The sequence below is a fragment of the Myotis lucifugus genome, unplaced genomic scaffold (genome assembly GCF_000147115.1).
Source record: "Myotis lucifugus unplaced genomic scaffold, Myoluc2.0 scaffold_393, whole genome shotgun sequence".
In the NCBI taxonomy this organism is placed as follows: Eukaryota; Metazoa; Chordata; class Mammalia; order Chiroptera; family Vespertilionidae; genus Myotis; species Myotis lucifugus.
The window spans coordinates 422,760-443,250 of NW_005871441.1; the positions used below are offsets into that span (position 1 = coordinate 422,760).

The 20,491-nt window shown below is 49.4% G+C and overlaps 1 protein-coding gene across 1 annotated transcript in view; it reads left to right on the plus strand.

Annotated features, from left to right (window-relative positions):
- The window catches only part of VSTM2L (V-set and transmembrane domain containing 2 like), a 30,891-nt gene extending 22,083 nt beyond the window's left edge, over window positions 1–8,808 (plus strand). The window contains 1 exon segment of the mRNA XM_006102012.3: window positions 8,536–8,808. Coding sequence (XP_006102074.1) covers window positions 8,536–8,808 — 273 coding nt within the window.
- The last annotated feature ends 11,683 nt before the right edge of the window (window positions 8,809–20,491 follow it).

Sequence of the window (20,491 nt, forward strand, 5' to 3'; positions counted from 1 at the left end):
AAACACCACCTGGTAAGTCCAGGCAGGTGGAGATCTCTGTATATTTATATACCCCGCTTATCGAAACTCTCTCTCCTATGATTTTGTTTGGGGTTTAAGGAGCATCTCAGGCAAAAGAGAGAATAATCTAATTGATTTTAGAGGATTAGAATTAGAGGCTGCTGGCCCCACGTGAGGAGAATGCGAAGATGCTAATTAGATAATAAAATAAACGCACTCAGACTGATTGTGCAGCCACTCTCCCCCCACCTTGGCCCCTGATTTCCTGCACCAGCTGGGGCTCTCGGGGTCTGGTTGGGGTCTCACAGACTGCTTCTCCTGCAGACAGCGTCACACACGTGACTGCTCTTAAATACACGGACGTTTAGTTGGCAGCACCATCAGCAGATGCCCACCCTGGTTTCCTGCAGTCTAGGAGAAGCTCAGACTTTTCCTGTCATCTTCAAGGCTCTGGGCTCCCTGCTCACCCTCTGGGCTGTCTCATCTTGCTTGACCCGGCTCCCCTGCCCCTCCCAACCCTGCTGCCTTTCTGCCTTCTCACAGGCCAGTCCCTGTCTGTTCCTCTCTCTTCCTTTAGCACTAAAGTCAGGAAACCTTCCTTGACCCTGTGACTCAGCGGGCATCTTACTTTCCCCCGCTGGCTGCATTTCCTTTTGTAATTATCCATCCTGTGACTCCCCTGGAGACAGTAGGGCTGAACTGTGCCTGCTTGATTCACTGTTACAGTTCCAGAGCCTAGCACAGTGCCTGGCCGGTGTGGCTCAGTTGGTTGGGCATCATCCTGTGCACCGAAAGGTTGCTGGTTCGATTTCTCATCAGGGCACATGCCAAAGTTTTGGGGGTTGGTCCTGGTAGGGGGCGTGCAGGAGGCAGCTAATCGATGTTACTCTCTCACATTGATGTTTCTCTCTCTCTCCCTCTCCCTTCCTATCTCTCTAAAAATCAATAAGCTATTCTTCAAAAAAATTATCAAATGACTATTACACATACATACCTAGCCTCAGTATGTGTACAGGTGATGTGAAGGACTCGTGCAGGGCTTCACTCCTTCACGTCCAGCAGAACCCAAGCACTGTTCTGGCCCAACAGTTACATGTCTTCTAAAAATCCCAATTTTAGTGGAATATCTCCTGATATTTATTTATTTATTTTTGTTCATCCTCACCTGAGGATATTTTTTCCATTGATTTTCAGAGAGAGTGGAAGGGAGGGAGGCCGGGGGTGGGGGTGGGGCAGAGAGAGAGAGAGAGAGAGAGAAACATTGATGTGAGAGAGACATTAATTGGTTGCCTCCTGCAGGTGCCCCAACTGAGGCTAAGGATTGAACCTGAAACCCAGGTATGTGCCCTTGACTGGGAATTGAGCCCAAGACCCTTTGGTCCCCTCTGCTATAGGCCAACATGCTAACCACAGAGTCTAACCGGCCAGGGCAATATCTCCTGATTTTTAACTATTGGGACCTAATGTGATTTTTGGAAACATCATGGGGGCCAAACAATGCAGCCTACCAGCTGGGTAGCATTGGGGTTCTGAAGGAGGGAGTACAGTTAGCTTCCAGGGGCCTGTGGGCGGGGGGAGGGGGGGAGAATGGTAACCCTGGGAGGGTGCAGAGGGTCTGTGCTGTGCTGAGCGGGGGTGGGGGGGGTGGGGGGTGATTGTGAGGACACACTGGGGCCAGCACGGAAGTCCCGGGAGCTGAGTCCTGGCTCCAGCTCTGCCACCCCCTGCGCCTCCCTTTCCCCCTCACTGATGTCCGACACCTGTATGCAAACACTTTGGAAACGGTAAAGTCCTATGGATATGGCCGTGCGGATGACTGTGGTTACTAGAATGGAAACAACATGAATCTGTAAATTACAGATTCTTATTCCCAGCGCACGGGGGTGGGGGCGGGGGTGGAGCAGTGAAAGAGGCCCAGCTTTTCTGCAGGAAATCGGAGGGGAACCAAGGGATCGCTTATGTGGGTGGGAGGACAGGCACCTGGGATAAAATAGTAATAACAATAATAATAATGCAGTTACCATTCATTGAGTGCTTAGCATGTCAGGAACCTTGCTGAGTGCTTTACAGGAATTATCTCATTTAGCTAGGGGCCTGGGGAAGGGCCTCTGGCCTTAGAAACATCTCCCTGGGTGGTTGAGTCTTATTCCTGTGATTCAGGCAAATCCTCCTGCTTATCGGCCATTTTCAAGTTCTGGAAGTTGTTCTTTTGATCGAATTGAAGTTCTTTGTTTTACACTTTAGGTTAATTTCCCCTTAACCAGTTTTGCAAGTAGAAATGGTTCCCAACTTCCTAATTTTAAGATGAGGTGAAGTTCTCCACACACACCTTTGTTCCCAGTGGCCCAACTGCCTTCTTCACCGGTAGTTCCTCCTTCCGTCTCACTGAAGTTGTTGGTGCTGTAGACTCAGTTCATGTCACCTGCTTCAGTCTGAGCCACGGGAAGCCCAGGTCCCGTGTACACGTGGCTTAGTGCTCTGGCCCACTCATCCCAACCTGCTACCCCCCACCCCCGCCGGGCCCACCCAAACCCCCAAAGCCAGGAACAGCCAAGGGGTCTCAGGAAGCACTCTGCAGCCCCACCGAGAATCTCCGTAATTGGTTAGTTAAGAGGCAGCAGCGTTTGTCAGGTCAACCAAGCGGCCTGCAGGTCAAGCCCCTCCTGCCCTGCCTGGCTGCCCCCTGCGTGGGTGCCGCACGGATGGGGTTGGGGGTGGGGGCCGGGAGCAGTCCACGAAGTCTGCCTTATCAGGCCAAGCGGTGGGTCAGGGTGCCCTGTGATTTCATTTTCTGCTATAGAAATTTCTATCTTTTCTTGAAATTCCTGCCGTAACTCACAGCACACGTTAGGCATTAAGTCCTGCAGTCTGCAAGGAAGGCGAGGCGAGACTCATGTGGAGGCAAAAATCACTCCATCTGTTACCAGGGAAGTTGAGGTGTCCCTTTCCCCCCTGAGTGCGGGGGGTGGAGTCCTCATGATATCTCCAGAAAAGGAATTTTCTGAGACTCACACAGGAGGATGAGTAATTTATTTGTGTGGTTACACCCTGGGTTTCCCAAGGCCCATTTCCCTTAGTCCAGTCATAGAAGAAGTGCAGCGGGGGCTTCAGTAGAGCTAGAAGCAAAGCCGTTGGCCCGAGTTTCTGTTCCACATTGCAGCCGGGTCCAGTCCAGCATCAGGCTGGTTACGGTCCGTTCGTCCATTGTGTGTGGGGTCCACATGGCTATGGGCCACACGGGAGAATGCCAGGAAGCATGTGTTTAGGGGATTAAATGGCTCAAGTTTCACACCCTTGCAGTGGCCAGGCCCATTCTGGCCAATGACCTGTCCCCAGGTGTGACTGGCAGACAAGTGCATCCCTGATGTCACCCCCACTTTCCTGGGCATGCACCCATCTTCCCTTTCCCTTCCCCTGGGGAGTGCAAAGTTGTAGCTTCCTGGTGAAGCTGCCCAAATGACATGCCTGTAATAGTCTGGGTTTCAGGTTCAATCCCTAGCCCCAATGTAATAGTTGGCCTTCCCTTTGCTCCTTTCCTGTCATTAATAACTATGCTAATTACAACTGTATCACATCCATCCTGGGAATCCCTCGAAACATCCATAGAGCAGCTGGGCTGCAGTTGAGGGCCACGAAGATGCCTGTGAAGGCCATGGTCACACACACCCAAGCCCCCAGGGTGCTCCCAGTCGGTGTGGGAGATGGATGTTAACCCAATAATCACATGATGAAAAGTCAAGTGACAATTGTGATCATCAACATGAGGAGAGCTGCTTGGAAGTCTGAGCCAGTAACAGGACCTCACCTAGAGTGGGGGGGCCTGGAGGGCTTCCTGGAGGAGGTGCTATTTGAGATGAGCACTGAAGTATAGAGGGGTTGACTAGCAGAAAAGGGAACGTCTCTGGCTGTGTGTGTTGGAGGAACGACTGGAGGCTGATGTGGCTGCGGAGAGGCAGGGATGAGACCCCAAAGTGCTCCCCCTCCTGACAGTCACTTCAGGGAGCAGTAGAAGGAAAGCTTCTAAGTTGGGGGCATTTTGAAAAGATGTTTGGCTGTCATGGGAGGACAGGTTGGAAGAGGCCAGAGTGGCTCCACAGGGACCGGGAGGAGGCTGGGGTGATGACCCAGATGAGACAAGCTGGGGCCTTGCTCTGGCCAGTGCGCGAGGATCTGGATTCTGGAGGGAAGGAGAGGGGCCCAGTGATGTTCAGGGGAAAGATCAATGGGCTTCGGAGATGGACTGTGCCTGAGTGTGGAAGCAGCGTTGGGAATGATGACTTGGGAGGGTCAGGCTACAGTGGGTGAGGCTTTCTGGGGCCCAGATTTGGGGAGACCCTGAGTTGGGTTCTTGAACATTCAGGCAGGCTGCTGGAGTGGCTGGGTGTTGCTGATGGAGGCACAGGAGTGGCAGAGCTCCGAGCAGGAGCTGGCCTGGGACAGGGACCATCTGACCCCTGTTCCCCACCCCAGCACCTCCCCGGGCCCACCACATCTTAGGCCTCAGCCATGAGGCCACACGTAGAAAAGGCCTGGCACCAGGCACCCACATTGACGGTGCTCAGGAGAAATACCATCCTGTCTGCCGGACGGCCAAGGGGCCCTGCCGTGCCTGCAAAGGCCTGGGCCACAGGCGAGCAGGGAAGAGGCTGAGCCTGGTCACGGTGTGGACTTGCCTTGTTTCTTTCAGCGTAATTAGGTGCTTAATTGCACCACTAGGGCCTGTCGATGCCTGTGCTGCAGTGATTATGATTTACAGCCGGGCGGCCGTGTGGGGGTCTCTTCTTCTGGCCTCTTCCGTCTCATTGGACGTCTGGGCCGCAGGATTTTCTGCCCAATTTGTGAATGATGAGATCCAACAGGCTGCTTCTGCCACCCCCAGGAAGCAGGGCAGGATGATGGGGTCCCTCCCACAGGCTGTCTCTGAGAAGGGCTGGGCCCCCCTAAAGCACGGAGGGTTGGGGGCCTGGGGAATGAGGTGGGGGGTGTGTGGAAAGACAGACTGAGGTTCCCTGGTCTTGGGAGGCTCCCCAGAGCTGTGTTTAAGGCCTGGTTTCTCTCATCAGCTGGGGCCTTGCATAGGCTGGTTTCCCTACCTGGGTGCTCTGCATCAAGGAGTTATCTCGAGGTTTAGATAAGATGTGTGAAGCTTTAGCACATCATCTCACAGTGACCACACTCCATAAACACTAGCTACCAGCACCAGGATCACTGTTATTGTTCTCAGTATTTGCCTTCTCCAGACGGCGCTTGGCACAGATCGCTGGGGCTGGGAGGGGGCAGTGTGTATGTGTCCTCTGTCCCATTAGAACCAGCTCACTGTGGTGCTGGATTACAGGTGTGAGGTCTGGATCCTCCATGTGACCAGGAGCCCATGCGGGCATTGCTCAGAGGGGGCGCTTGATAAATGTGTGTCAAATGAATGGATGATCCAGCCCAAGAAAACCAGGGCCAGGGGGCCTTGACTGTCAGGATCAGAGCCCAGCCTCCCGCACCCCTACGGTGTGCTCAGTCCCCCTCCTCCTCTGGTGGGGAGGGGACTGGGGAAGAGCTTCTGAAAGCCACATGTGTTTGCTGGCAGAGGGGTGACAGGGTGGGAGGGAGCTGGGGGAGGAGGGAGCCTGTCCAAGCCTTAGCACCCTGAGGTGAGTGAGGGTGGGCTGAGGGGTGGGCCACGCTCCATGCTCCCTCCCTAGGAGCGGCTGCTCCCAGCGCTTCGCATTATTACTCCATTAGCGCCTTGTAGGGTTGACAAATGAAGGATAATTAATATCCGTGAGGGAAACAGATGTTGAGGTAATTCATTTCCCGCTGCGCATTTGCAACAGCATCCCCTCACTCCCCGAGAGCATGGCAGGGCCAGAGGACCTCTCCCTGCCCTTGGCCAGAGGTGATGGAATCAGCAGGGCCGACAGCCTCCAGCTGGGCCCAGCCTGGCACTGGGAAGGGGTGCCTGCCCCCACACCAAGAGGGCTGCTGTCAGGTTTCCCACGGCTGGCTGTTGGGAAGTTCTGTCTATGGCCCATGGCCCACCTCGTGCCTCCTGCTGTGCCGCAGTCCATGTTTTCCCGCTTCCTGGGGATGATGGCCAGCCACAGTGCTCGGACTCAGGGAGGACGGGCTGGCTCCCTGCTGCTGCCCACCTGCCCTCTTTCCTTCTGGAGCCTGGGAAGCACCCCCCTCACCACAGCCCTGCCAGCTCCTGGTGACCCTGTGTGGGCCTGTCACACCATTTTGAGGGATAGAATGCATGGAGTCAGGCCTGGGTTCAGTTCCTAGCGCTGCCACTCACTGATTCAGTGCCCATGGGAGAGTCACTCCTCCTTCTGGAGCCTTAGTCTCACCATCTGTGAAGTGGGTATAATTGTGTGTATGTGACCTCAAGTTAGCAAGCCTGGGTACCACTTCATTTGGAGAAAGAAGGAACTACAGTGAGTCCATTCATCCAACAATTTATTATTATTATTATTATTATTATTACTATTATTTACAGGGTACCAGGCCAAGTGGTGGTCACTAAAATGAACAAAATATATATTCCTGTCTTCATGGAATTTATAGTTGAGCCAGAGAGAAAAACAAACATCAAATCAACAGACAAATCAATTAAATGGTTCTCAAATTGTGATGACTGCTATGAAGGAAACAGAGTTGTGATGGAAGGCTTCTTGGAGGAGGTGATGTTCGAGAATGAATGGGAGTCAAGTAGGTGAAGAGAGATGGGGCAGAGCACCCAGGTAGGGAAACCAGCCTATGCAAAGGCCCTGGGGTCAGAGAGAGCTTAGCATTTGGGAGGAGATGAGAAGGCACCAGGGAGGCCAGAGCAGACCAGTGAGATGATTGGAAGTTACATGTGTGAGGGCCCAGCATAGTCTCTGAAACAAGTCTGCGGAGTGAATGAACCCCATCAGAGACTGTCCTCCTCCTCATCCTGGCCTCCTCACTGTGTGAGTGATCAGCAGGGCTTCCGCCTCCAGGAGTTGGGGCCTGGCAAGAACAGACCAGCTGAGGGGCCAGTAGAGCTCAGTGCCAGGGCCCCAGGTCTGGAGCCTACGCAGCTCCCGCCTGAGCCTGGAGAGCCTGTACGTGAGAGGTGGTGAGATCACTGGGAAGCGGGTCACTAGCTGGCAGTTGGGAACGGATCTCCAATGTCCTGTCTAGGTGGGGTGGGGGCTGCAGGAGGTGGGGCAGGGAAGGAGGAAGGGTCTAAGTACTAAGGGGCAGGGAAGGATGAAAGCCCCGCTCACCTTTACCCCCCTCTCCACAGGCCCAACCGCCCCCCCCCCCTGCCGTCCCTTTTTCTAACTTTCTACATTTTGAATTATAGACTCACAGGAAGTTGCAAAAACAGTCTCTTGTATCCTTCACCTAGCTTTCCCAGTGATCGCATGATGGAATGCTACACAGCAATGAAAAAGAACAAACATAGACATGCAACAACATGGAGAATCTCGCTGATACTATGTTGTGTGAAAGAAGCTACACATAAAGAGTTCAAGAACAGGCTGCACTGAACTATAGCTATAGGAGTCAGAGTAGTAGTTAACCCCATGGGGGGAACGTTGGTGAGGAAGGGCCACAAGGGTGCGCCCTAGGGTTATAAATGGTCTTGCCTTGCTCTGGTTGGTGGTTGCACAAGGAAACACTTGTGTGCACTTATAAAATTTTATCAAGTGTGCACTTTGCTGTGTATAAGTTAAATTTCAATTTTTAAATAAAATTTAAAATCCCAATCAAAGACATAAACAAAAAGCCAAAGTAGAAAGACAAATATCACAGACACTTGTTCTGTTCACCCCAACAGGGATGAACAATTATTGAAATGCTGATATATTTGTGATCAGCCTGTATTTTTTAAAAATATATTTTTATTGATCTCAGAGAGGAAAGAAAAGGGAGAGGGAGATAGAAACATCAATGGTAAGAGAAAATCATCGAGCGGATCGATCCTGCAACCTGGGCCTATGCCCTGACCGAGAATTGAACCATGACCTCCTGGTTCATAGGTCAATGCTCAACCACTGGCCCAGGCTGTGTTTGTTTGTTTGTTTGTTTGTTTACGAAATAAGACATTTTGGACTAAGCTAAGAACTCACTTTGCATTCCTCCCCAGTCCACAGCCCTCTCCTGGGCTGTATCCTCAAGGCAGCCTCTGATATGAGGCCAGCATTCCCTGCTGTGTATTTTAAACTTGTACACACACAAGTCTCCAAAACCAGAATAGAGTGTTTTTATGTGTTTATTTACAGAAATGGTAGGAGTTTTGCAATGAGATCTCACTTCCTGCGTGTCACTGAGCTGTGACATGCCTGGCCCTAGGGTATTCCTTTTAACTGTTGTGCCGTGTTCCATGGAATGAACTGACTTCCGCTTATGTGTCTGCTCTGTGGATAGACATTTAAGTTGCTTCTACCTTTTTGCTATTGAACTCCCTGTGCCCTGGTGGGGGTGTCTCTGGGGCCCTGCCCTAGCAGCGGGCTGACACTCTCGTCTTCCCGCTGCCCCAAGGCCAGGTCACGGTCTCTCTGTCGCCCCCAGGTGGTCAAAGTGGTGGGCAGTAACATCTCCCACAAGCTGCGCCTGTCCCGGGTGAAGCCCACAGACGAAGGCACCTACGAGTGCCGGGTCATCGACTTCAGCGACGGCAAGGCCCGGCACCACAAGGTCAAGGCCTACCTGCGGGTGCAGCCCGGGGAGAACTCGGTCCTGCATCTGCCCGAAGCCCCGCCCGCCGCGCCCGCCCCGCCGCCCCCCAAGCCGGGCAAGGAGCTGCGGAAGCGGTCTGTGGACGAGGAGGCCTGCAGCCTCTAGATGGACGCTACCCCGCCACGTGCCCCCCCGCGCCCCTAGGCTGTACAGAGTGCATGAGGAGCTGCTGGACTGTGGGGACGGGACTGCCGGGTCCAGCCGCCTCCCCATCCCCGAGACCTGTGGCCACCACCTAGGCCCTCCGACCACCACCCCTTTGCTCAGCATGTAAGCCCCACTCAGCCCTTCCTTTTCAGATCCGTGCGGTGACCTGACCTGGCTCGGAGGAGGTAGCCTTGGGCACCAAGGGGACAACCACTCCAAACATGGGCGCGGGACACCATGCTGGGGCAGGCTGCCCCCTTTGGCCACCAGCTTCAGTGGAGTCCAGTGTTTCGCTTTGCTTGCTTGTCCCCCAATCCTGTCCCTAGGCAGGGCCTCCCAGCCTTACTCTCCCTCCTTTCCACGCTCCCCCACTTGAGCCTGGGGATGTGGACAGCAACCCCTCCCCAGATTTGGACTTGAATCTCTGAGTAGAGCTAGGGCCTCTCCCCTGGGGAAGAGACGGGGCAAGAGCCCCCGGGAGAGCCTTGCTCTGGGGCTGTGGCCTGTTGGGGTCACTCATAGGGACCCTGGGAGGAAAGGGAGACCCCCACTGCCTCCTGGTGGGTCATTCGTGTTCAGCCTCCTTAGACCTAAGAAACAGCTTCCTGCCCCACCCTCTAGGGAGGTGGGCGACCAGGAATCTCTGCCCTTCCTGCAGAGGGCCTCCCCCTCTGCCTCCATGGCCCCATGCAGAGTTTTGCACCAGCAGGACCCCTTTGAGGGTCTTTGAGGCTCTCCCAGGAGCCCCCTCTGCCAGCTCCCAATGTCCCAGCCCTCTCTCTCGGGGTCCATGCCAAGCCCACCCAAGGGCCTGGGGCTGTTGGGACCCCAGTACCAATCCCCTCACAATTCCTGATCAGGGGGACACCCGCCCCTGGTGATGTGTAAATATTTCTATTGGGCCCAACACCCCCTCAGAACTGGCTCAAACCTCTGGCCACCCCTCAGCAATGGCATGGGGGATGTGGGAGAGGTTGAGGGCTTTGCCCCGGGGGGTGGGGGGGGTGGGTAACCCTATATACATGATTCAATCCGTAACTACCAGCCAACCTGAATAAAGTGGTTTAAGAAAACCTCTGGGCTGTGTCTTTTCGGGGCATTTGTGTCTGGGAGCAGCACAGCAGGGGAGGGGGAGAGGGAGGGGACAGGGGGAGGGCTTGGCCAGCCCACACCCACACTTCCCTCAGCATTTTCTCACTTCTGCTTTCTGCTCCCAAGCACGGAACAAGAGCTGGGAGGCGCACAGGGAGAGGGCGAAGGAAAGCCAGCCTTTGTCCAGCACCAGGCACTTGAATTATTCTTAGATTTTGAAGTAATCACAGGTAAAGAAGAGCGCAGAAAACACGTGTACACTGTTTTGTGAATAAATAATGATAAAGCAAGTAAGGGCGAGCCACTGCCACCCAAGCAGCACCCAGAACAGAACCCCCGGGTCGGGCCCAGGTGCCTTTCTGATCCACAGCCCCTCCTCTCTCAGGTAACCAGCACCCTGACTTTTAAGGTCATCATATTCTTAATCATTTTTACAGTTTCACTGCCTATATGCATGTCATCTTAAGCACTATAGCTGAGTATTGCCTATCTTTTTGAACTTTATATACATGGAATCTTACCATCTCTATTCTTGATGCACTGCTATATTTGTGAGGTTCATCCATGTTGTCACGTGTCTGTGATCTGCCCATTTTTATTGCTGTATAACATTCCACTGCAGGAATATCCTACAACCTATGAACTTATTTATCCATTCTGCTGCCGACAAGAATCTGTTTCCCTCTGAGTGCTACCACCGGCCACACTGCCGTGAGCGTTCTAGTCCGTGGCTCCTGAGGCACATGAGCCCGAGAATCTCGGGTGGATTGGCCAGGTCGGAGGGCTGGGCATTGACTGCACTTCAGGGATCTCGTTTTCCTCCCATGAGGTATCGCCATCCCCTGTTACAGCGGAGGAAACAGGCTCAGAGGAGCTAAATAGCTCACCAAGTTCACACATTGAACTCTGCTCTGCCAGCCTGAACCCTACCCCTACACCAGTGGTTCTCAATCTTCCTAATGCCGCGACCCTTTAATACAGTTCCTCATGTTGTGGTGACCCCCAATTTCATTGTTACAAATTGAACATTATTAAAGCATAGTGATTAATCACAAAAACATATGTGTTTTCCGATGGTCTTAGGCGACCCCTGTGAAAGGGTCGTTCGACCCCCAAAGGGGTCGCGACCCACAGGTTGAGAACCGCTGCCCTAAACTCTCCCATCATGCCCTGCGCTTTGGACTCCCCAGGGTTCATTTCAGTGGGAGGTCCCACCCATGGTGGTGGGGCTGAGAATCTGCCTGAAGGTGTGCCCATCTGGGGCTCTCAGGTCAAGCCCTGGTCGCCAGTGTGGCCAGCTGGTCCCTCCTCTGTGCAGAGACCACAAGCACCGCCCACAATGAGCCGGGGCACTGCCTGTCTCCAAGCCGCCCTGGCAGCCAGGCTGAAGGAGCCTCCCTCCTCAAGGGCAGGGGGCTGGGAGCTGTTGAAATGGTGAGTGATGCTGGAGGAGCTCTGTGTGCCCAGGCCCTGTGCTGATCGCCACAGCCCTGAAGGCAGGCTTATATCCTCAGTTTTCAGATGAGGAAACTGAGGTTCAGAGAAGGGTGGGTTGGAGGATGGGTGAATGGATGAATGGGTGGAGGAGGAAATGAATGCACCAGGCTAGGATGCAGGCTAGGATGCAGGCGGGGCTCTGCACCTGTTGCAGAACCCAGGGCTAGATGCTCTCTGACCTGTGGTCCTCTCAGGCCAGCAGCCAGCCTTTACTGAGGGCAGGGTCAGCCTTTACTCGACAAACATGGTCCCCAGTATCTCCAAGACGATGTTAAATTATAGAACTCCTAGAGGACATTCTTTGCCTTGCTTTTACCTTGAATGTAATGCCTCCTGTTTCCAAGGCTGGCTGGTGAGTAGACGGTTGGGGTCTCCTGTGAATGCTTTAGGATACTCAGCACTTATTGATGAGGCACCCAAACACTTCAGTGTGAATGCCCATCTCAAGTGGGCACCTTCCAAGCCAGGTTGAAGAGTATGCCCACTCCACCCCTTTAAAAAAACAAAAAAACATTTCTGGACCGATGCTTATTTTGGTCACCTTCGTGTATAGCTCTGGAAGCCAACAGGTATGGATGGCATTTAGAGCATGGATTTTGGGGTGTGATAGTCATGCATTGAAATTTCAGCTGTGCCGCTTATGAGGAATGCGACGTTAGGCCCACCTCCCCTCCCTGAACCTTCAGGTTTCCTTGCAGAATTTAAGGGGCACGGTGAGCTCAGTTCACATTCACCAGCTTGGGGGAGGGCAGGGCCCAGGAGCCTGCACTGCCAACTAGTTTCTCTGCAAAGTAAGTGTGTGAGCTGCTGGGATAGCACGTGTGCACGGCAGGTTGTCTGAAAAGACACCCACCAAGCTGAGCTGTGGTTACTTCTAAGAAGTGGGACAGCAGGAGTACCCCAGTAGGCTGACAATTTGTCAGGGGCAAGTATTATATCTATCACTTAATATGCATATAAATATTTAAAGAAAACCAACCAGGGCACAAAAGAAAATAAAATGGGGGGAATGGAAGAAGGCCGAGGTTGGTGGCAATCCTGGTATGGGCCCCATCTGGTGTCTGCATCCCATGGACAAGGTCTCTTCCTCGGGTGATGAGAAGCGTGACATGCACGGAGCAGACCCCGGAGCCAGGCCCACCCCACCCCTCCTCCACCTTACTCTCCCACCCTCCTCCCACACCCACTTCTGTTTCCGGCTGTGATTTAGCTTAGGTATTCACACTCCTTTGAAAAGGCCACTTGTCTCAGGAAAGACTTGCCCACTCCCAGCCCGGAGTGTGAATCTTGATGAATCTAAGCTAGGGGCTCTTAACGCAAAGTCCACAGAAAACCCCAACCCAGGGTGGCGGATGAAATGCATGGGATTCGGAAACCTGCACGAAGAGGGGAGGGAGGGAAAGCTACTTGGTTTTCACCAGCCTCCAACTGAAATTTAGCATTTCCTTGTATCATGAATGTAAGCAACAAACCACAGCAGCATTAGCAGTAACTTGTGATTTGTCACCAACAGAAAGCACAGATACCTTCACATCACAAAACAGTTATTCCAGGGATCTCAGAACGCTGTTTACACTCAGCACTACTTCAATTTACGGTTGTTATTAGATCTGCCACTGGATTTTGTTGTTTAATGTGCTAATAAAGAAGCGAGTTTATTCCTATATCACACTTTAAGAAATATATTTTGAAAACCATATTTCAATACAATTGGTTTTGTAATCCTATCATTTTGTTTTATGACGTTAAAGACACTATGCTGAGAAGGGTCCGTACGTTTGGCCAGTCTGTGGAAGGCGTTTATGGGACAGATATGGTGGATGAACACTGGTCTAAGCCAATACCAGTAATTCCATGACCCCAGCCTGGGACCAGCTTAGGAAGTGTCATGTGACCTGGGGTGTCAAATTCATAATGAGATGCCAGGGGACATCTGCTGGAGGGACGGGGAGTCCCTCCTGGGAAAGGTTCCTTAAAAGGAGAGACAAGGAAGACATACTTTCTTCCTCTGCCTCTTACTGTATGAGCAGGAGACCTGGGAAGTTCTTCTACCACTGGGCAGCCGTAAGGAGAGAAGCTGATCCAACTGAGATGCAGAAAGGAGGGATAGGAAAAGCCTGGGTCCTTGAGGATGTAGCTGGCCTGGTGTATTAGCCAGATATAGAACCTCTCTACCTCTGGACTCCGCTTATCAATAGACCCCTTATGATTTAGGCCCATTGGATCAGTTGTCATTTACTTGCAGCCAAGAGCACCTTCTCTAGTCCTCTCTGCTAGTCTTTTCCCCGAAGCTCTCCACGCTTGACCTGAGTGTCATTGGACTGACTGGAGAAACAAGCCAGCTCCTTCTTCCATCCAATCCTTATTTGGACTGGTCAGGTCTTCTTTCCTTGAGGCTGACATCTTCAGATCTTTCAACTAGACTCAAAAGGCATGGTTTGGAGACCTTTATCTCCCCCTAACATGTATGTCTATCTAGGTCAGTGGCTCTCAACCTTTAGCATGCAGCAGAATCATGCTGATGGTTGTGGACATTAACTTGTTAAAACACATTTCTAGGCCTCATCCCCACAGATTTAGATTCAGTAGGGCTGGAGTGGTCCCGATAATTTGCATTTCTAAGAAATTCCTATAGGATGCTGATGCTGCTGGTGTTGGGGACCACAGTTTGAGAACCCCTGGTCTAGGTTCCTCTGAAAACATGGCTCCCCAAAATGAACCCACTACTCAAGATGGAGTTTGATGAGTGCTAAGCAGAATAGAAATATCACCTCCCTCCCTCAATGTCAACAGTTTGTTCCTGTTATTTCAGCCTAAATTACAAAGTGCTTTTTCATACTGTTGAACTCTGTGTTGCCAAAACTCTGAAAACCTATATATCTCTGGCTCCTAAACTCTCTCCATAGTCTATAGAATGGGAAGCATCACTTGAGGAGTGCTTAATATATGTGCCAAGGGCTTTTTTTGAAAAATATATATTTTTAAATTAATTTCTAGAGAGAGAGCAAGGGAGAGGGAGAGAAACATCGATCAGCTGTCTCCTACAGGTTCCCTACCAGGGATTGAGCCTGCAACCTAGACATGTGCCTCGACTGGGAATCGAACTGGCAATCTCTCGGTGCATGGGATGATGTCCAACCAACTGAGCCACACTGCCCAGGGCTATGTGCCAAGAACTTTAATGAGCTATCTCCTTTAATTATCATAAGAAGCCTTGAAATGGGCAGTTATCTGTTTCTGGGGTGACTGATGCACAGAGAAATAAAGAAAAAACTTCCCAAGGTCACCCAGCTGGTAAATAAATGAGGGACCCAGTATTTAAGCCTGGGTTATAGAACTCTGTAATTAAGAACTCTCTCCTGCTTAACAGCATCTATTAATCAGCTGCCCTTTGAGGCCCAAGACAAATTTACCTAATTGCACCTCATCCAGCTCATTTCTCTTTTTCGTCTACAAGGTCATCAAATGTGGTTTTTGTCAAATGTCCCAGGTTTCTTGAATCTCCCATTTCTCTTTCATCTGAAACACAGCTCTTTCACTGCCCCGACTCTTGCCATGCCCCCTTCCCCCCCAAATGAGGTCAGGATTGCTGAGTTGCATTTCCACCCACATGGGTTTGGTATCTGAAAGTGTTAACTGTGGGCACATTTTAATAAAGGCCATTTTCTAGGCTACAGCTATTAAATGTTCCAATTTAATATGCAAATGTACCCCAAGTGATTTAGGGTATGCTGGGCCTTTATTGTCCTGGTTGCAGTTATGTTGATTTAGCCTGTAGCATTGTGGTTAATAATTTAGTAAGCAACCTTGTTTTTTAATCTTCTTTTTTCTTCATGCCTCATCCTTTTCCACATTAAGGGACTCATGCCTGCAAGAACATTCAACTTGATTAGCCATCAATCCTTGAGTAAGTGTAGCTGCAAAAGGACTCCATCCAAATGCTAGGAAAGGCTTTAAGTTCACGACTTTTCAACTTCTTGGTGTGATTCTTGGTTTCGACATAATGAAATACATTGGCTCATTTCATCGCTAGCAGTGCTTTTCATATTATGTTCTATTTTACCTTAGGTTAACGTTGTTAGACAAATTTTCTTTAGTTAGTATTCAACTGGGATGTCTTTTCTGTCTATCTGCAACATTTCTGTGTCATTGTTTTAGGCATATCTCTTTACACAGCTTAGAGCTGAATTTTGATTTTTAAAAAGATCTCATCTGATAGTCTCTGTCTTTAATAAGTAAGTTTAATCCACTTATGTTTATTGTGACTACTGATTTATTTGGACTTATTTTCTACAATCTTATTTTGTGTGTGTGTGTGCATTGTGTTTCATATTACCATGAGATTTCTTTTTGGGGTGGCGGAAGCACATGTGGTTACTTTTTCTTTCTTTCTTGACTTTTGATAGATAATGTTCTTTAGCACCCCGTCCCTTTTCCTCCCCAAATGTGAATTGAAGGCTGTAAATCACATTTCTTTCAGTGATTTCATTTTAATTTTTTTAATATGAAAGTACTTAACTATGTATTTTCCTAACAAAATAAAGTTATTCAGTATCTCTATTTTCCTCTTTACATGACACTTTTAACACTATGTAACTACCAACTGAACTGCCCTATTCCATCTTCCTGTTATTGTTTAGAATTTTAGTTCCGCTATTTATCACAAAAATTCATAGTAATATAGTCAGACATTAATTAGATTTACCAATATATTTGGCCAATTTCTGTATTTATGTTTTCCTTTTTTTATTTTCCCTTTTGCTGAAGTATATACTTTGGTAATTCTTTCAGTGAAGAAGGGTGGAAAACTCTCTTAATCTATGCAAGTCTGAAAATGTCTGTAATGTGTTTTCCTTTTTCACTGTTCATCTACCTGTGCATTGAGGTAGGTTGATTGCAACTTTCCCTTTGCCTGTTCAGAGTATTACTTCTCTGTCTCTGTCATCCGTTGCTATTGATGAGAAACCTGTCACTTCAATTGGCATTCCTTTGTAGGCAATTTTCTTTTCTTGTAACTCAAGATTTTTCTCGTTATCTTTGACATTCTGCTCTGTCATTACAATGTTTCTGGCTCAGATTTATTTTTAATCACCTTGTTTAGCACATGGAAAGTGTTTTCCATCTCAGGACTTCCTTTTTGGTTCTGAAATATTCTCAGCCATCATCTGAATATTGTACAATGGATATTATGTCCCCATTACATTCTTTATTCTTTCCTGGAGTTTCTATTACATGTCTGTTGCAGGTTTTCAATCTGCTCACCACGTCTTAACTGCTCTTTCATACTTTCCATTTCTTTATCTCTCTGTGTTGCTTTCTGGGTGAATTACTCGGGAATATCTTTCAATTCACTAACTGTTTCTTCAACTGTGTCTGCTTTAGAGTTGGTCCTATTTGAATTCACTTCAAGAATGATACTTTTCATTTTTAGGATTTCTCATGGTTCCTTTTTCACACCAATAGTTAATACCTACTTTTATTTCATGACTTTTTCCTTTTACATCTCATTCCTTTCTTTACTTTTGTTAAGGTCTTAAACTTATGTTAAGGTCATTCCAAGATTGCTCTATTATTTGCACTTATCACAAGTGAACTCATCTGTTAAGAGTTGAGTTTTTGGCTGCCTCTCTGAGTGTCAGTTTTCTTCACATGCTTTAGATTTTTGTTTTACAGGATTATGTTGAAGAGGAATTGTTCTGTCCACTTTCTTTCTTTGCACTTATCTGAACCCAGACCCTCAGGACCCTAGTCCCAAACCAGGCTTCCTATTGGCTGCTCAGGATTCCCAGTTTTGGGTGATATCAGAGTTGTCACAGAGGCAGCTAATGAGTCAAGGTGGCTTGATTCAGGTCCCAATTGCCAGACCTGCATCTGCTCCCATTTACCTAAGATATGGTTTCAAGCAGTGAGTCTGACACTAGACCTCCAGTTCTCAGAGAATCCTTCTGGTCCCTGTTGACTCTGCAGGACGTGAATTCCTGGTCACTTCCGCCTGTTTCCAGACCCAGAGCCTGGCAGGCCTGGGCTTCAGCCTCCTTTTACTTCGTGTATCTGTTCCCTTTCTATTCCCAAGAGAAGTTGATCATGTTTGTGAGTGTGGCTATACCATTTTATTTACTTATTTAAACATATAACTTGCCCTAGCTGGTTTGGCTCAGTGGATAGAGCGTTGGCCTGCGGACTGAAGGGTCCTGGGTTCAATTCCGGTCAAGGACACATGCTGGATCCCTAGTAGGGGTGTGCAGGAGGCAGCCAGTCAACGATTCTCATCATTGATGTTTCTAGCTCTCTCTCCCTCTCCCTTCCTCTCTGAAATCAATAAAAACAAAACAAAAAAACATATAACTTACCTAATATTGCAGTGTATGAACAAAGGTTATTTTTCTCTTACAATTCATGACAATCTGATCAATTTTTCTTATGTCAGTTTTTATTGAGGTATTATTTATAAACAATAAAAGCACCAATTTTAAGTGTATACTTCAAAAAGTTTTTATAAATATATAGTAATCTCCATTGCAATCAAGAAAAGAAGACTTTCATCCTCCTCCCAACTTCCCTCTGTCCCTTGGCTATCAATTGCCTTTCCCAAACTCCACCCCCGTGTCACCACGGATCTGCTTTTGATAGATTAGTTTTGCCTTTCCTACAGTTTCATAGAAATTGAATCAGACAGTATATACTCTTTTGTGTCTGGCTTCTCACACTAAGCCTCTTGATTTTGAGATTTGTCCACATTGTGTGAGCCAATACTTCATTCCTCTTTTTACTGCTGAGTAGTATTTTGTTGTGTGGATACATCACAATATCTGTTCTTCTATGAGTGAACATTTGCGTTGTTTCTAATTTGAGGCTATGTATACAACTCGGCCATGAACAGGCCTATACAAGTCTTTGTGTGGACATGTTTTCATTTCTCTAGGATAAACACATAAGATGGGGTCACTGGGCAGTATGCAAGTGTAACTTTATGGGAAACTTCCAAGTTGTTTGACAAAGGGTCGGTATCATTTTGCATTCCCGTCTGCAATAAGAGTTCTAGTTGAGGAGCAGGATTTTTAAAGCATAAACTCGGTGCCCCCTTGACCGGAGGTGACTGTAAAACACTTCAGAATGTGCACGGAGCTGTGCAGCGTCAGGAACGGGAATGGCGGCTCCGTGAGGGCACAGACTCTAAGTGTCCTGTTTACTCCTGCGTCCCCAACGCCTAGCACAGGCCTTGGCTCACTGCACACACTCAATAAATGAATCGATGAATAAAGATCTGTCTCTGACAAACAGTAACAGCTTATCAGGCTCGAGTCAAAGTTTGGACCTACTGCATTTTAGTTAACCAAAGGAAGTTTTTTTGAGCTCTGTTTTCTCCTTTCCTAAATGTCACAAGACTCTTGTTTGAAACGAGTTGGCATTTCTACCCCATTACTATGAGGTCAACTATCCCTTCAGTCTGGCTTCTCTCTCCAGCTCAAGATGGCCACTCTTCCTCCCAGCACCGGGTCTGCATTTCAGCGAGCAGAAAGGAGAAGGGCGAGAAGGGCACACACCCTCTCTTTAAGGATCTGTGCTTGAAGTTGAAGATCATTTCTGCTTATCTATCATGGGCCAGAGCTTAGTCACTGTAGCTGCAAGGGAGACAGGAAAATGTGGCTTTTATTCTGACCGGCTGTATGACTAGATAAGTATCGGGGTTCTTTTACTTAGTCTTAGACGAAGGGGAGGAGAGATATTGGATCACTTCTAATAGGCTGTACAGTTAGCCTGTTTTGTCTTAAACTCTAGGCACTTTGAGCTCAATATACTATATTGTTTGGAAAACATGGTTATTCCTCAACTCCAGGGAGAACCTTTCAATTCACTACCCGGCCAAAAGCCATTGTCTCCCTCAGCGCCACCCATCAGCCACCCCACCCAGCCCCTCCCTCAGGGCTGTCTGCTCCAGCTACAGGCGTGGGGAGCAGCTGAAGGACGATGCATGCACAGAAGGGGGAGTTAATGTTGGGCTCTGCAGACCAGCCCACACTGCTGACCTCCCTGGGATCGAGTGGCTGCCTTCTGGGTCATCTACTGAGGAAGCTCTGGTGGGCCCTGTGGCTGAGCTGGTGCAAAGAGCTGGGTTCACTCAGCTGCCCTTCCCACCATCCATCAGGCTTGGGCTCCAGGAAACTTAGCAGGGGATGGGCATGTCTCAGAGCTGTGTGTCCAATATGGTAGCCACTAGCCACATGTGTGTATTTAAATTTAAATTAATAACATAAATACATATTTACTTCCCCATCTATATTAGCCACATTTCAAGAGCTCAGTAGACACCTGTGGCTGGTGGCTACTATATTGAATGGTGTCGATACAGAACATGTCCATCCCTGAAGGAAGTTGTATTGGACAGCACTGCCCCAGAGGAAAGACATCTCAGTCGTATTAACGGAGGCAGAGTACAAGAAAGAGGCTGTGCCAGGCAGAGCCTGGCTGGGCTACCATAGTCCACGGGCTCCAGGGGGAAACTAATGAGAGGGGAAGAGGTTCAGACAAGGGCAACCGGGGTGCAGAGGGGGCTGGAAACACATCTGTGTCTTGTGTAAAGGATGTTGACCATGGGTTCCTCCAGATGCAATGCTGGGACAAAGATGTAAGGGCAAGCAGTTTACTTGAGAGGGAAGTGGGGAAGTGAGACAGGGAAAGTGTTCGTGGTCAGGCAAGGGAGCACTGTGAACCCTGGGCTCCAGCCTACCATGATCTCTGGGAGCCAGTGTAGAGCAGCAGCTCAGTCATTCAGCCAGAGGGTGGGGGGAGCTGGGGTTTTTATACACCAGCATTCATCAGTCATTGGCTGAGGGCTGCTTCCAGGGTACTAGATTTGCCAGGACGTCTGGCCTGCCAAATATGGAGACAGAGGCCTTCTGTACTTGTAGAAAGTCCTCAGGCCAAGAGATGCAAACATGAGGCAGCTGGAAGTTGGCTGGAGCACATTGAGGTGGTAAGACCCTGAAGGATATGGGCTGGGCACCCAGCACTGTCTGCTACAGAAGAGTAAGCACAACATCCTTCCCATCCA